This window comes from Syngnathus typhle, linkage group LG2 (genome assembly GCF_033458585.1).
Source record: "Syngnathus typhle isolate RoL2023-S1 ecotype Sweden linkage group LG2, RoL_Styp_1.0, whole genome shotgun sequence".
Taxonomy (NCBI): Eukaryota; Metazoa; Chordata; class Actinopteri; order Syngnathiformes; family Syngnathidae; genus Syngnathus; species Syngnathus typhle.
In genome coordinates, this window is record NC_083739.1 from 10,142,286 (window position 1) to 10,157,953 (window position 15,668).

A 15,668-nucleotide genomic window follows, 5' to 3' on the forward strand; every position below is an offset into this window, starting at 1 on the left:
CTTTGTTGTCTTTTGTTGGATGAGTAATGGCAATGGCAGGAGGGAAGATGTGGAATTTTGGGCGCAGAATGCTGCCATTTAGGGCGAGTCCGGAGCTCAGGAGCAACTTCCTGTTTTAGGGTGAAGTTCTGTTGGTCAGCTATCGGAGGAATTGAATTGGCGATGGGTCAATTGACATGTTAAGTTAGAATTTGAATGGTTTCATTTTAACAATAGTTTTACTTAGGTGTCCTTATTTTACCCGGCGCTGTATGTAAATCTCGAGTTGGTCGTGTTCATGGCGAGTGGTGGCTCTATTTAAGCGTTCCGGTCCAGTTGATGGGGTTGAGGCGGAGCCTGTACTTCTCCCTCAGGATGTCCCGGGAGCGTGCCAGTGCACTGTCTTGCCACTTCTGCTCCATCAGCTTTACAAACAACACCGCGTTTTTTGTGACTATTGGTCGGCCTCACCTTCTTGTTATCATCTCTATAGGCCGCCATGGCCTTGCGGTGTTGCAGCCGTTGCTGGAGTTCAGTAGATCGGGCAAGGCGGTCCACCTCACGCAGATCCTCCCCTTCCTTCGCCCTGCCGGACAACCGCAGACTCAGCGGGATGCGTTTCTCCTCCATTTGCCTCTTGAGATGCTCACGTAAGTCCCTCCTGCAATCAGGTGCCATGTAGCCATTGTCAAGCACTCAGGAAACAGTTTGAGATCTCTAGCGTACCTGTATTCTTCTTTCTCCATGCTGGTTCCGTAAAAAGGTTTTTGCCATACTTGGTGATACCTGGACAACAAGAAGTGATAGACATCAGACAGAACAATTAAAAACTAGCCTGGGAACGCATCCGTCATCCTCAGTCCGTCTCGTCATCTTTTCACTCAATTATGAGTCCAACACAAGCGTATCTATTTCAGAACACAGTGTGAGAGTACTTTTGCCACCTCTGCGCACCGCGAAAAAACGCTGGCATCGATCCAACCTGTTATACTCTCGTCTCTGCATGATGGACGTTCTGTGTTGGTTGTGTTGATGAACAGCACGTGTCTCCAGACTAACGCCGCATGTACTGCCTGCCGGTGGACGCAGGGGGTTCAGTCTCGGAATGACCTGTAGATAATTGCAACGTTGGTCACAACATGGTCGAACATCTTACAAACTTTATTGGCACGTCAAATGAACCGGTGGCTACCTGATGACTGGTGCGCGGTGGCTGGTCGGAGGCTGCGGAGATGAGCGGCAATGTTGACTGCTTGATAGGGGACGCAGCGGAGGGAAGGCGCGTTGGGGAGGTCGTCGCTATGGAAATGGAAGCTGTTGGAATGAAGACAAGTGCCAACGGAATGCGTTCAAAACGACTAAGCTGGCAATTGTACTCCCACAGACATACGTAAGTACCAAAGTAAGCAAATATCTTGATTTAAAAACACATATCATCCAATTGTCTTTAAATAGGCGATAGATGGAGAACATCTTTCTTCTCCCAGTAGTGTTTAGCCTAACGCGCCCGGGTTTAAGTCCCTCATGTTTTTTCTGCTTTACAACATCTCAATGGATCTCTTTGTCGTTCCTTTTCACGTTGCATCATCGCTGGTGGAAGTAAAAAAATGTGATACGCCTATTTTGAAAGCATAAGGAGTTCAAAGTATAACATATTGGGAGTAAAAAAAACAACCAAAAACATATTTAAGTCCAGCTACCTGCAAATATTCTATTTAAGTAAAATATTGTTATTGCACAGCAGTGATAACAGATAATATTTCTTTTTTCAAAATTCTGTTGTCTTACGGAGTTTCATATTGTAGCTCAGGCTCTTTCTTCCATCTGGAAAAATCCACTCGACTAAATGTCACCGTCATGACTTTGAACCGTTCTGCACTGTATTGTCGTAATCAAAAACATCAAACTGTATTGTGCCTCCTCTGGCAACGGCAACAGTAACCCTGGCGAGGAGGTTGTTCCCCCCCACCAACAAAACAAAACTTCTGACTGGCATCACTCCTCAGTTAATTAAAAACGGTTATATTTAGCATGTGAAATACTATGTACACTGCGGGAACAAAAAATCTATTTTGTAAACAAATACACAGCCTAAAGGTTTGGGGAAACTGAGAAGAGATGGAAAATGCACTTCTTTCCGAGTTTTATTGCCCAATGATCTATGAGTAGTGATTTTAGTCATTGTTTTATTACCTATTGATGTTTGATTGTTTTTATTATTGAATTGTCCATTGATCTATGATGTATGACTCATTGGTCCTTTTTAGCTCATTGATTTATAACTCACAAATCGCACTGTTAATATGGGCTTGAGAAATTCCATCCTGAAATGAAACGAATCAAATACGAAAATGATCCCACACCAAAAAGCTTTATTGCGGAACTGATTCGTTAACCCACTTTGCCAAATATACTTGAGTGACAGCAATTAATAAATGAGAAGATGTCAATTTGGGTTGAAAAGGTAAAGAATAGTGGAATCCCAAAATGCATTGTTGTCGATCATATGTGGTGCTTGTAGGCTGGGTCAGTGGAAGCATTGGTGAGCATCTTTGGCACAAATATATATGTTTGATGTAGTGCAAGATTCGTTGTCCCAGAGGTCATCTAGAAGTGAACACAAAACAGTGTGACAACAAAGAAAATCAAATCAATGTGCGTGATGTCACTTTCAATTATTCAATCAATCCATGCAACAAGCAGTCAAACATTTGAATCTAACAAGCAGCTATTCATAAAAATTGCAATTCACCATCCACTTCGATCTCAATGCAGTCTCCGAAATCGGAGTTGGTGTTGAAGGCAGTGAAATCAACTGGTGAGCCGTCGGTCCAGACAAAATCGTCAGACTGGAAGACAGAAGGAACACGTTTCAGTGAGTCCATTCAAAAGGCAAAAGCGCATGCTTCTTTCATCATGACGTGTGACTCTTAAAGTTTGACATTTTATCTATCTTTTATATTAAGAGGTTTCACCCCAAGTGCTTCGTGGAGTCCTATCCAGATGTCGCGGGAAGGGTCAGAAGTGCCTTTCGCAATCACTCCAAGAACTACGGCATATTCCACAGCACTGTGGACTGAGGCCAAATTCCCACCAAGTATGTTGCAGACACTCTACAAGATGAAACAATAGAGAAATGAGAAAACATCCCATTCAGCACCAAAAAAAAAAAAAAAAAGGTCATGATTGTACAAACTACATTCAGACTCATCCATGACATTTCACAGACAAATGGATGATACCGTTTTGCTGGTTTAGCACAACTTCCCCGTTCTTATACCTCTGCGTCTGAGAAGCTTCTCCCTTCATCTTGGAAGAGGAAACAGCGACAGTCCAATTGAGTCCAGCCTTTCGGGCAGCAAGGACCAGCTACGCAATTGGTGAGAAACAAAAACCAGATTTGACAGATGAATCTTGTAGTAAAATAAGGTAAAAAGAGAAAAGCAATGTTATTAGGTGTGATGAAGAAGCAGCTACTAACTTTTAACTTGAGCAATACTTCTACTCCACTGTGAGGAAGGAAAGCTTGTGGTTAAAACCAAGTACAGCCCGAAATATGACGACAACAAAAAATCAAAATATGCATTTTGTTTGACTTACACTGACAGACGCCAGTCCGCTGAGGGCACAAAAGAGGAAAACTGTGTGGAGAACAAATGCCATCTGCAATGACAGAAAAGAACTTTTAGTATTAGTTCCTGGACAGATTACACTCGTAGTCAAATGAAAACGTGGAAAAAGGCATAAAAGTTGCAGTTGGTTTTGAAAAGCAGGAGGTCAGGTGTGCCGTGTTACCTTTGCTGTCCAGATGCTCGATGCTGAGCATGAGAAACGAAGCGTGGTGCTTTTATATCAGCTTGTGGCATCCCAAAATTGTACAATGACACCGTGCGGTGTCAGAATAGGTAGGTGTCATCAGAGATGTACTCGTGCCATTCTTCACTTTCAGGTTATACTTTTGAATTCAGCACACACCCAACATATACTTAACTTAATTGACCATAATTAAGGTTTAGTAACACAGCACCACAAAGGAACATATTTTTGTCGCTTTGAGATTTCCATCCATCTGTGCGTCCGTCCATTCGTCCATCCATCCATCCGTCCATCTTTTGAGGCGTCATTGTCAACTAGCCGGGACGTTTTTGGAGACTTTTTGCAGGAACTTCTCAATATAAGTGACCTTCCTCGTCAAGAGCACTAGCTAGTCCTTTGGCCTTGACTCGTGTCAGAAGTTCACCAGTAATTAGTGGGGCTGGATGATCCATCCACCCGTCCGTCCGTCCCTCCCTTCTCCAGAGTTTCCCACGTATATTATGTTTGAAATAAACGGTTGAGGCATTAAACCACCATCCATCCATCCACCTGTGGACACAAAGTGGGCAGTGATTTTGCAATAAATGGGTTAGGCTGCTATTCCCTCCAGTTCAGAACCTTTTTTTTCATGCAGAATTGAACTCCCATAGAATTGAACAAGCTTCATCCTCAAGTAATATCTCCTAATTAGATAACATCTGTGAATTCTGTGCTAAGGTCGCTAAGCTAATTCTGTGCTAAGATAGGGCTCAATATGTCATCACTAATTTAACTGTCAAAAGCTCGAGCTAAATGATTACTTGATTATTAAATAGTTGTCGATTCATTTGATAATCCATCCTTTGTTGCTTTATCAATTCATTTAGGAAAACCTTTTATTTTTTCATGTCAAACTTAACAAGTTACCAAAAGTCCAAACTACACTTTAAAGATTCAAATTTCAATTGTGATTATATTTCTGGGAGCCGCAATTGATTGACCGGATCGTCGGCTGTTTGTATTTAAAATGATGCGCGGTTACATATTTTCTCAAGCACAAATGGTTAAGGCTTCCCATTGCTGTCTAAATCTGAAGAGCAAAAGTCATGTTGAGAGAACAAAGCACAGACAATTTTGAGGAATGTCGAACAACAAGTTGAGCTTGAGCCTCAAAATGAATCAGCAGCCATAGCCTGAATTTATTTTGAATAAACGTGAGCTATGTTAACAATAATAATAGCATATTCAAGCAGTGTTTGCGCATGGTGAATTTTTAATTCTTGGTTGTTTCCATTATTTATATAGCATTTATGTTAAAATGACAATTCCTTCATTATTAAGTCTCATATGGCACTGACAGTAGTAGTGAAAAGTAGTGCAGTAGAAATACATTTGTTTTGCCCAACAGAAGGAATAAGGGTAAAAAAATCACGATCACAGTGGTTTTGATTTTGGCCATAATCATCCAGCCTCACTAATTACTGGTGAACTTCTGACACGGACGGGTCAACGCCAAGTGACGAGCTGGTGCTCTTGATGAGAAAAGTCACTTGTATTGCGAGGTTCCTGCAAAAAGTCGAAAAAAAACCCAAAAACATGTTCCTTTGTGGTACTGCGTGACTATACCTTAATTATGGTCAATTGACTACCTTGTTAAGTTGTTGTTGAGTGTGTGCGCTCACCTTAAAAGAATTGAAGGTCTATCTTCCCTTCAGAAAAGAGAGGGGTCACATGGAAATGTACCCGTTTAAATTCTTTTGTGCGCACACACCCAACAATGTCACACAGTACATATCTTTGTCACTTTTAGATTTCCCTCCTTCCTTCCCTCCCTCCATCCATCCATTCTCTGAAGCACATAATTGTCACGTAAGCATTACAACAAAGGAACCTGTTTTTGTTCCTTATCTGTTTTATACTACTGCACTACTTTTCACTACTACTGCAAACAGTTGTCAGTGGCATATGAGACTTAAAAATGAAGGAATTGTCATTTTAAAATAAATGCTATATAATTAATAAACCCCTCCGTGAGTCGTCACCTAATTGTGGTGAAGGGGTTTGCGTATCCCTATGATCCTTGGAGCCATGTTGTCTGGGGCTTCATGCCCCTGGTAGGGTCACCCAAGGCAAAAGGGTCCTAGGTGAGGGGCCAGACAAAGCACGGCTCAAAAATCCCCTCATGAAGAATAAGATTTATGGACTTAGTTTTCCCTCGCCCGGACGCGGGTCACCGGGGTCCCCCTCTGGAGCCAGGCCTGGAGGTGGGCCTCGAAAGCAAGCGTCTCGTGGCCGGACCTTTGCCCATGGCGCCCGGCCGGGCACAGCCCGAAAAGGGAACGTGGGTCCCTCTTCCCATGGGCTCACCCCTATGTGGGAGGGGCAAAAGGGGTTGGGTGCATAGTGAGCTGGACCTTGGCTGTCCGATCCCTGGCTGCAGAAGCTGGCTCTTGGGACATGGAATGTCACCTCTCTGGCTGGAAAGGAGCCCGAGCTGGTGTGTGAGGCAGAAAAGTTCCGACTAAACATAGTCGGACTTGCCTCCAGACATAGTTTGGGTTCTGGTACAAGCCCTCTCGAGAGGGGCTGGACTCTCTTCCACTCTGGAATTGCCCACGGTGAGAGGCATCGAGCAGGCGTGGGCATATTTATTGCCCCCCGGCTGGGCGCCTGCACATTGGGCTTCACCCCGGTGAACGAGAGGGTAGCCTCCCTCTGCCTTCGGGTCCTGACTGTTGTTTGTACCTACTATGCACCGAACAGCAGCTCAGAGTACCTACCCTTTTTGGGGTCCTTAGAAGAAGTGCTGAAAAGCGCATAGAGACTCTATTGTTCTAATGGGTGACTTCAATGCTCACGTGGGCAATAACAGTAAGACCTGGAAGTGTGTGATTGGGAGGAATGCCCCCCCGATCTGAACTCGAGCGGTGTTCTATTGTTGGACTTATGTGCTCGACACAGATTGTCAATAATGAACACTAAAGAAGATCAATGAGTCTTATATCATAGAACAATGGGCAATTCAATAATAAAAACAATAAAACATCAATGAAAAAAATCACAACTCGTCGATTAATGGGCAATAAAAAAGTGCATTTTACGTCCTAAACTGGATTCATACTGTTTTATTGACGACAACTTTTTTTAGGGTATGAAACTATTGCCCCAAAATATTGTCTAATCCTGTAGGGTGCAGATGTGCAGCTTTGTTGGAGTTGCACAGCAAAGAAAAGTAAAATTGCAAGCTTTCCCAAATAGTCTTATGCAATTAAGAGCTACACTGTGCAAATCAACGTTTGCAAATCAACATGGACACGTAACACTGGCCAACAGCAAATTTTAATCAGAGATGGCTTTGTGTGTAGCTAAATGTATTTTGAGCGTTGGTTTAAACTATTTCTAAACTTTATTCCCCTAGCACATCGCGTTTTTGAAATATTTGAATTTTCCACCTGTTGCTGAACATAACCCTTGATTCATAAATGTTAAATACATGACTATACTACATATAGTATTGTTACTATTATTATCACTATTCTGAAAACCTAATGTGCTAGAGAAAATAACAATTGCAGTTGGGAAACAGCGTGAAAAACTGAATCTAGAAAGTTTTATTTGCATCTCTGATTTAAAAAAAAAAAATGTACAAAGAGTTGTTGACCAGTCAGAGACAACCTAAAAAAAAACATTATACCGTCCCTTTAAATTAAAATAGTCCTAATAAAAAAATGTCCACTGATGACTGACACCTCTTGGCATTGTTGTCAGATTCCCAGCGTCTCTTGGTTTTCACACAGCCAAGTATGATACTTGTTCAACATGTGATCATCAGGCCTCACCTTGAACAAAACACAGCAGTAACCAGATTGGCAACCCAATTACCTTTTTGTCTTACCACCCCTTCATAAAAGTGAAATAAAATGAGGACTGACCTGTCTTCATTCCTCCACACAGAAGATTCTGTAGGAATCGTTGCCGTACTTCCTGATGCCGTGCAGCTCGATGGGGTAACAGCGTAAAAAACTGAATCTAGAAAGTTTTATTTGCATCTCTGATTTAAAAAAAAAAAAAAACGTACAAAGAGTTGTTGACCAGTCAGAGACAACCTAAAAAAAAACCCATTATACCGTCCCTTTAAATTAAAATAGTCCTAATAAAAAAATGTCCACTGATGACTGACACCTCTTGGCATTGTTGTCAGATTCCCAGCGTCTCTTGGTTTTCACACAGCCAAGTATGATACTTGTTCAACATGTGATCATCAGGCCTCACCTTGAACAAAACACAGCAGTAACCAGATTGGCAACCCAATTACCTTTTTGTCTTACCACCCCTTCATAAAAGTGAAATAAAATGAGGACTGACCTGTCTTCATTCCTCCACACAGAAGATTCTGTAGGAATCGTTGCCGTACTTCCTGATGCCGTGCAGCTCGATGGGGTAACAGCGTAAAAAACTGAATCTAGAAAGTTTTATTTGCATCTCTGATTTAAAAAAAAAAAAAAACGTACAAAGAGTTGTTGACCAGTCAGAGACAACCTAAAAAAAACCCATTATACCGTCCCTTTAAATTAAAATAGTCCTAATAAAAAAATGTCCACTGATGACTGACACCAGTGACGCGCTCACTTTAAAACAATTGAAGGTCTACCTTCTCTTCAGAAAAGGGAGGGGTCGCATGGAAATGTACCCGTTCAGTTACAGCTTAAATTCTTTTGAGCGCACACACCCAACAAGGTCACACAATACATACCTTTGTCGCTTTTAGATTTCCTTCCTTCCTTCCTTCCCTACCTCCCTCCCTCCCTCCATCCATCCATTCTCTGAAGCACATAATTGTCACATAAGCATTACAACAAAGGAACATGATTTTGTTCCTTGTCTGTTTTATACTACTGCACTACTTTTCACTACTACTGCAAACAGTTGTCAGTGTAAAATTTATGGACTTAGTTTTCCCTCACCCTCCCTCCCTCGATGACTGACACCTCTTGGCATTGTTGTCAGATTCCCAGCGTCTCTTGGTTTTCACTCAGCCAAGTATGATACTTGTTCAACATGTGATCATCAGGCCTCACCTTGAACAAAACACAGCAGTAACAAGATTGGCAACCCAATGACCTTTTTGTCTTGCCACCCCCTCATAAAAGTGAAATTCAAAAGAGGACTGACCTGTCTCCATTCCTCCACACAGAAGATTCTGTAGGAATCGTTGCCGTACTTCCCGATGCCGTGCAGCTCGATGGGGTAACGCCACGCTTTGCTCAGGTATTCGTCTGAACACGACAGAAGGTCCACATTGAACACTTGGCATGTCCGGTATAAAAAAAAGAAAAAATCCACTAAATGGCATTTGAGATGCACTGCTTTTCGTGCGTTCATTGCTAAGATCTTGGCCACTTTCATTCACCTGAGAATCTGATGATGATTTTGGCCCGAAGGTCAAAGAGGCCGAGCGGCTTCAGGAGTTCCGACATGACCTTGCGGTCAGCTCGGCGGGCCACCTCTGCAGATGGGTACAGCTCGAAGAATTGCCAAAGGAGCGGAATGGCCATCTTAACATTAACAGAGCAGCCTATTTTGACATGAAATAGCCTCGCGCGTATAGCAGCTATCGTTATAGCATTAGCCATCCGCAATTTCCTATGAGCCTCAGCTCGCAATCTCCCATGAGCCTCAGCAAAGTGTAAACAATCGCGTTTCTCAAACAATCTCCTATAAAATGATCTGAACTGACTAAAGTTCGATCTAAGGCATTGGTACTACTTACCTATGTTTCCCTTCCATATCGATCCGTAGATTTACTTGAAACATTAACGGAGCAGCCTATTTTGAAATGAAATAGCCTCACGGGTACAACAGCTATTCGATGACGCCCCCTGACTACAGTTACCGTAATGTTGGGAAGCGATGCGACCTTGTAATTTACTAGTCGTACTAAAACGTACTGAAACATTTTGGCAGAGCACCGTGTACAACCAGTATGGATCAACAAATTCATCACTTGATCCATATATAAGGCGCACCGGACTATAAGGCGCACTGTCGACTTTTGATAAAAATTTAGGTTTTTAGGTGCGCCTTATAGGGCGGAAAATACGGTACTTGATTATTAAATATTTGTCGATTCATTTGATAATCCATCCTTTGTTGCTTTATCAATTCATTTAGGAAAACGAACCTCTTATTTTTTCATGTCAAACTTAACAAGTTACCAAAAGTCCAAACTACACTTTAAAGATTCAAATTTCAATTGTGATTATATTTCTGGGAGCCGCAATTGATTGACCGGATCGTCGGCTGTTTGTATTTAAAATGATGCGCTGTTACATATTTTCTCAGGCACAAATGGTTAAGGCTTCCCATTGCCGTCTAAATCTGAAGAGCAAAAGTCATGTTGAGGGTTAGGGTTCACTATGCGCGCTCACTTTAAAACAATTGAAGGTCTACCTTCCCTTCAGAAAAGGGAGGGGTCGCATGGAAATGTACCCGTTCAGTTACGGCTTAAATTCTTTTGAGCGCACACACCCAACAAGGTCACACAATACATACCTTTGTCGCTTTTAGATTTCCTTCCTTCCTTCCTTCCCTACCTCCCTCCCTCCCTCCCTCCCTCCCTCCCTCCCTCCATCCATCCATTCTCTGAAGCACATAATTGTCACATAAGCATTACAACAAAGGAACATGGTTTTGTTCCTTGTCTGTTTTATACTACTGCACTACTTTTCACTACTACTGCAAACAGTTGTCAGTGGCATATGAGACTTAAAAACGAAGGAATTGTCATTTTAAAATAAATGCCATATAATTAAGAAAACCCCTTCGTGAGTCGTCACCTAATCGTGGTGAAGGTGTTTGCGTGTACCTATGATCCTAGGAGCCATGTTGTCTGGGGCTTCATGCCCCTGGTAGGGTCACCCAAGGCAAAAGAGTCCTAGGTGAGGGGCCAGACAAAGCATGGCTCAAAAATCCCCTCATGAATAAGATTTATGGACTTAGTTTCCCCTCGCCCGGACGCGGGTCACCGGGGTCCCCCTCTGGAGCCAGGCCTGGAGGTGGGGCTCGAAAGCAAGCGTCTGATGGCCGGACCTTTGCCCATGGCGCCCAGCCGGGCACAGCCCGAAAAGGGAACGTGGGTCCCTCTTCCCATTGGCTCACCCCTATGTGGGAGGGGCAAAAGGGGTTGGGTGCATAGTGAGCTGGGCGACGGCCAAGGGCGGGGACCTTGGCCGTCCGATCCCTGGTTGGGACATGGAATGTCACCTCTTTGGCTGGAAAGGAGCCCGAGCTGGTGTGTGAGGCAGAAAAGTTCCGACTAAACATAGTCGGACTTGTTTCCACACATAGTTTGGGTTCTGGTACAAGCCCTCTCGAGAGGGGCTGGACTCTCTTCCACTCTGGAATTGCCCACGGTGAGAGGCATCGAGCAGGCGTGGGCATATTTATTGCCCCCCGGCTGGGCGCCTGCACATTAGGCTTCACCCCGAGGGTAGCCTCCCTCTGCCTTCGGGTGGGGGGGGGGGTGGGGGACGGGTCCTGACTGTTGTTTGTACCTACTATGCACCGAACAGCAGCTCAGAGTACCTACCCTTTTTGGGGTCCTTAGAAGAAGTGGCGAAAAGCGCATAGGGACTCTATTGTTCTAATGGGTGACTTCAACGCTCGCGTGGGCAATAACAGTAAGACCTGGAAGTGTGTGATTGGGAGGAATGCCCCCCCGATCTGAACCCGAGCGGTGTTTTATTGTTGGACTTATGTGCTCGACACAGATAGTCAATAATGAACACTAAAGAAGATCAGTGAGTCTTATATCATAGATCAATGGGCAATTCAATAATAAAAACAATAACACATCAATGAAAAAAATCACAACTCGTCGAGTAATGGGCAATAAAAAAGTGCATTTTACGTCCTAAACTGGATTCATACTGTTTTATTGACGACAACTTTTTTTAGGGTATGAAACTATTGCCCCAAAATATTGTCTAATCCTGTAGGGTGCAGATGTGCAGCTTTGTTGGAGTTGCACAGCAAAGAAAAGTAAAATTGCAAGCTTTCCCAAATAGTCTTATGCAATTAAGAGCTACACTGTGCAAATCAACGTTTGCAAATCAACATGGACACGTAACACTGGCCAACAGCAAATTTTAATCAGAGATGGCTTTGTGTGTAGCTAAATGTATTTTGAGCGTTGGTTTAAACTATTTCTAAACTTTATTCCCCTAGCACATCGCGTTTTTGAAATATTTGAATTTTCCACCTGTTGCTGAACATAACCCTTGATTCATAAATGTTAAATACATGACTATACTACATATAGTATTGTTACTATTATTATCACTATTCTGAAAACCTAATGTGCTAGAGAAAATAACAATTGCAGTTGGGAAACAGCGTGAAAAACTGAATCTAGAAAGTTTTATTTGCATCTCTGATTTAAAAAAAAAAAATGTACAAAGAGTTGTTGACCAGTCAGAGACAACCTAAAAAAAAACATTATACCGTCCCTTTAAATTAAAATAGTCCTAATAAAAAAATGTCCACTGATGACTGACACCTCTTGGCATTGTTGTCAGATTCCCAGCGTCTCTTGGTTTTCACACAGCCAAGTATGATACTTGTTCAACATGTGATCATCAGGCCTCACCTTGAACAAAACACAGCAGTAACCAGATTGGCAACCCAATTACCTTTTTGTCTTACCACCCCTTCATAAAAGTGAAATAAAATGAGGACTGACCTGTCTTCATTCCTCCACACAGAAGATTCTGTAGGAATCGTTGCCGTACTTCCTGATGCCGTGCAGCTCGATGGGGTAACAGCGTAAAAAACTGAATCTAGAAAGTTTTATTTGCATCTCTGATTTAAAAAAAAAAAAAAACGTACAAAGAGTTGTTGACCAGTCAGAGACAACCTAAAAAAAAACCCATTATACCGTCCCTTTAAATTAAAATAGTCCTAATAAAAAAATGTCCACTGATGACTGACACCAGTGACGCGCTCACTTTAAAACAATTGAAGGTCTACCTTCTCTTCAGAAAAGGGAGGGGTCGCATGGAAATGTACCCGTTCAGTTACAGCTTAAATTCTTTTGAGCGCACACACCCAACAAGGTCACACAATACATACCTTTGTCGCTTTTAGATTTCCTTCCTTCCTTCCTTCCCTACCTCCCTCCCTCCCTCCCTCCCTCCCTCCATCCATCCATTCTCTGAAGCACATAATTGTCACATAAGCATTACAACAAAGGAACATGATTTTGTTCCTTGTCTGTTTTATACTACTGCACTACTTTTCACTACTACTGCAAACAGTTGTCAGTGTAAAATTTATGGACTTAGTTTTCCCTCACCCTCCCTCCCTCGATGACTGACACCTCTTGGCATTGTTGTCAGATTCCCAGCGTCTCTTGGTTTTCACTCAGCCAAGTATGATACTTGTTCAACATGTGATCATCAGGCCTCACCTTGAACAAAACACAGCAGTAACAAGATTGGCAACCCAATGACCTTTTTGTCTTGCCACCCCCTCATAAAAGTGAAATTCAAAAGAGGACTGACCTGTCTCCATTCCTCCACACAGAAGATTCTGTAGGAATCGTTGCCGTACTTCCCGATGCCGTGCAGCTCGATGGGGTAACGCCACGCTTTGCTCAGGTATTCGTCTGAACACGACAGAAGGTCCACATTGAACACTTGGCATGTCCGGTATAAAAAAAAGAAAAAATCCACTAAATGGCATTTGAGATGCACTGCTTTTCGTGCGTTCATTGCTAAGATCTTGGCCACTTTCATTCACCTGAGAATCTGATGATGATTTTGGCCCGAAGGTCAAAGAGGCCGAGCGGCTTCAGGAGTTCCGACATGACCTTGCGGTCAGCTCGGCGGGCCACCTCTGCAGATGGGTACAGCTCGAAGAATTGCCAAAGGAGCGGAATGGCCATCTTACCTGCAGCATTGGAACAAAACAAGACACAATGAGTCAGAGAACAAATATCCCGCAAAACTGCTTATTTTTTTATTTCACATACCGTAATTTTTGGACTATAAGTCGCGTTTTTTTTTATAGTTTGGGTGGGGGGACGACTTATACTCAGGAGTGACTTATATACATTTTTTTTTTCACTTTTTTGGGCATTTTATGGCTGGTGCGACTTATACTCCGGTGTGACTTATAGTCCGAAAATTACGGTAAATGTTGACTTTTTACTGCAAGTAGATATGTTCTACAAAGACATCCGAGACTTAGCAGCGAGTGTAGCGCAATATTGAGGAAGAATGCTGTTTACGTGTATTTGTGCGTGTGTTGAAGCTCACCCCTTGTTTTGTTGAGAAAGATGGTAGCCACCAGTAGTTTCCAGACATTATGGAACAGGATTTCTTGAACAAGGTTGAAAGGAGAACGAGGAGGTGTCCACTTCTTGAAGGCCTTTCTTCGAGGTGGACTGGGACCTTCAAAGGTTTGCAATGACATTTTATTCAAAAACGTGTCATCACTCCTCACGCGGAATTTATTCAATTAAAACATCATTACCATCTGCGAGAAGTTTTCTGCTAAAGTAAGGGCTCGTTTTCCGGTTGCCTTTGGAATATCTCGATTCTGCTCGTACAAAAAGATTGACATGTTAGATGAAGTGGAAAAGGTTGTTACTTTGGAAATATATTCGAGTTGCTGCTTACTATTTTTGGAATTTGCCACTTTTTTTGCGCCATTTCCAGCAGTTACGTCCGATACTAACTCTTGTTCCCGATTGGGTTTGTTGTCTTTTTCGAATCCCTCGTGCAATGGGTCATCTTCATGCGCCCAAGTTGCATGTTCAGGAGTCCTTTGGCTTTCAGAATTCGTCTGCTCCACACACAGGCTTTTGTGCGGGGAGCTAGCTCTTTCTGATGTCTTTGGAGGGAGAGCCAGTATTTGTGATGTCTCTTCCGGAATGTCCTGCTGTCCAGCTGATGTCTGCTTCTCTCCAACAGGGAGGCAATGAAGAGAGGTTGCTTTAAAATCAAAGAGGTCGATGTCCACGTCTTGAGCGTTTTTTACGAGGAACGCTCGCAGAGAAGCTCTTGATCGAAACCTCTGCCCGTAGGGACTTCAAAACATAAACATGCACTTAGTTGGGCACCCCACAGCCAAACCAATGCTGTTGGCTGGATGAAAGTGATTACCTAGTGATGTACACGTCCAGTTTTCCCGCTGTCTTGCCTGATCGTCGCTGTCGAACCTCCCTGGTCCAACCTTGAGGTATTTTGGGGTGCCAGGCACATGAATCCATCTGGCTTCGAACATGTATGCTCTAGTAAGGCTTGCAAAGAAGTGGAGCATTTCCGGTCAATTTCTGGAAAGTGTCCACTAAAGACTAGATAAGACACTATGCAAGCCAAAATCTCATGTAATATGATTGGCTATGACTAGACCTAAGATTATATTGTGATAGAACACATATTTTTTGCATATTATTGAAATTATCAGTGGCTTTTAAAATGAATAAACAATTACAAAATCAAAACATTATGCATACACTATCGCTTTCAGATTTTTAATTTAATTTAAACTCAATTGCATTGCACCTCTATCACCACAGGGAGCACTATAAAGTCTCTAGAACTTTGTAGAAGCGCAATGCCGAGTGAAGAAGAGCACTCCCTATCCGCGGCTGTCGTTTCGCTCAAATTGATACGAAAATCCATACTTTGCCAAGATTTAAGACTTAAACAATTCAGTTCTGAATGATCTTACTTTTCTTGGCGCGAGGAATGTATGAACTGCAGCGTTGAGTGGTTTGATGCGAATCAATGCATAAGCTTTTGGCATCCCGTTGTCTCCTTGCGAGATTATCGTTGAGGTTGCGATCGTGCAGGAAGCAGGAAGTGTGGAGCAGGAAGTGAGTCTGCGTC

At 42.8% G+C, this 15,668-nt stretch overlaps 4 protein-coding genes across 5 annotated transcripts; all 4 read right to left on the bottom strand.

Moving 5' to 3' along the window:
* Window positions 1–86: 86 nt before the first annotated feature.
* Window positions 87–1,927, bottom strand: LOC133169845 (uncharacterized). The gene is made up of 6 exons (XM_061302324.1): window positions 1,768–1,927; window positions 1,172–1,293; window positions 962–1,089; window positions 706–765; window positions 451–640; window positions 87–404 (listed from the first exon to the last, which is right to left on the bottom strand). The coding sequence occupies exons 1-6, from the start codon at window positions 1,775–1,777 to the stop codon at window positions 294–296; spliced, it is 621 nt and encodes a 206-aa protein (XP_061158308.1). The 5' UTR covers window positions 1,778–1,927; the 3' UTR covers window positions 87–293.
* A 404-nt stretch (window positions 1,928–2,331) lies between these two features.
* Window positions 2,332–4,108, bottom strand: LOC133169854 (struthiocalcin-2-like). Its single transcript, XM_061302336.1, has 7 exons — window positions 3,775–4,108; window positions 3,580–3,642; window positions 3,461–3,488; window positions 3,260–3,348; window positions 2,955–3,092; window positions 2,732–2,828; window positions 2,332–2,586 (listed from the first exon to the last, which is right to left on the bottom strand). The coding sequence occupies exons 2-7, from the start codon at window positions 3,640–3,642 to the stop codon at window positions 2,507–2,509; spliced, it is 495 nt and encodes a 164-aa protein (XP_061158320.1). The 5' UTR covers window positions 3,775–4,108; the 3' UTR covers window positions 2,332–2,506.
* Window positions 4,109–7,362: 3,254 nt separating this feature from the next.
* LOC133169862 (methyl-CpG-binding domain protein 4-like) lies at window positions 7,363–9,501 on the bottom strand. Its single transcript, XM_061302349.1, has 4 exons — window positions 9,185–9,501; window positions 8,947–9,050; window positions 7,707–8,046; window positions 7,363–7,613 (listed from the first exon to the last, which is right to left on the bottom strand). The coding sequence occupies exons 1-3, from the start codon at window positions 9,405–9,407 to the stop codon at window positions 7,972–7,974; spliced, it is 402 nt and encodes a 133-aa protein (XP_061158333.1). The 5' UTR covers window positions 9,408–9,501; the 3' UTR covers window positions 7,363–7,613; window positions 7,707–7,971.
* A 2,669-nt stretch (window positions 9,502–12,170) lies between these two features.
* On the bottom strand, window positions 12,171–15,647 carry LOC133169789 (methyl-CpG-binding domain protein 4-like). Of its 2 annotated transcripts, none has more exons than XM_061302293.1 (8): window positions 15,511–15,647; window positions 14,940–15,076; window positions 14,454–14,863; window positions 14,308–14,373; window positions 14,091–14,225; window positions 13,573–13,722; window positions 13,335–13,438; window positions 12,171–12,421 (listed from the first exon to the last, which is right to left on the bottom strand). In XM_061302293.1, exons 2-8 carry the CDS (start codon window positions 15,044–15,046, stop codon window positions 12,347–12,349), a joined length of 1,047 nt encoding a protein of 348 aa, XP_061158277.1. In that variant the 5' UTR covers window positions 15,047–15,076; window positions 15,511–15,647; the 3' UTR covers window positions 12,171–12,346. The 2 variants fall into 2 exon arrangements, with proteins under 2 accessions (XP_061158277.1, XP_061158276.1); XM_061302292.1 differs by having other exon boundaries at window positions 13,335–13,468.
* Between the last annotated feature and the right edge of the window lie 21 nt (window positions 15,648–15,668).

Excerpts from the sequence above, each read along its gene's own strand:
- LOC133169862 (XM_061302349.1), bottom strand. The coding sequence starts at position 9,407 with ATGGCTAATGCTATAACGATAGCTGCTATACGCGCGAGGCTATTTCAT. Across the intron at positions 9,051-9,184 it reads AATCATCATCAGATTCTCAG|ACGAATACCTGAGCAAAGCG; the intron begins GTGAATGAAAGT and ends TGTCGTGTTCAG. Across the intron at positions 8,047-8,946 it reads GTGTGGAGGAATGGAGACAG|GTGAGGCCTGATGATCACAT; the intron begins GTCAGTCCTCTT and ends GTTTTGTTCAAG.
- LOC133169854 (XM_061302336.1), bottom strand. The coding sequence starts at position 3,642 with ATGGCATTTGTTCTCCACACAGTTTTCCTCTTTTGTGCCCTCAGCGGA. Across the intron at positions 3,093-3,259 it reads GAAGCTTCTCAGACGCAGAG|AGTGTCTGCAACATACTTGG; the intron begins GTATAAGAACGG and ends TTCATCTTGTAG. Across the intron at positions 2,587-2,731 it reads CATTGAGATCGAAGTGGATG|ATGACCTCTGGGACAACGAA; the intron begins GTGAATTGCAAT and ends GTTCACTTCTAG.
- LOC133169845 (XM_061302324.1), bottom strand. Across the intron at positions 1,090-1,171 it reads CACCGCGCACCAGTCATCAG|GTCATTCCGAGACTGAACCC; the intron begins GTAGCCACCGGT and ends AATTATCTACAG. Across the intron at positions 641-705 it reads ATGGAGAAAGAAGAATACAG|GAGGGACTTACGTGAGCATC; the intron begins GTACGCTAGAGA and ends ACCTGATTGCAG.
- LOC133169789 (XM_061302292.1), bottom strand. The coding sequence starts at position 15,046 with ATGGATTCATGTGCCTGGCACCCCAAAATACCTCAAGGTTGGACCAGG. Across the intron at positions 14,864-14,939 it reads CTGGACGTGTACATCACTAG|TCCCTACGGGCAGAGGTTTC; the intron begins GTAATCACTTTC and ends TATGTTTTGAAG. Across the intron at positions 13,723-14,090 it reads CTTTCTCAACAAAACAAGGG|GTAAGATGGCCATTCCGCTC; the intron begins GTGAGCTTCAAC and ends CCAATGCTGCAG.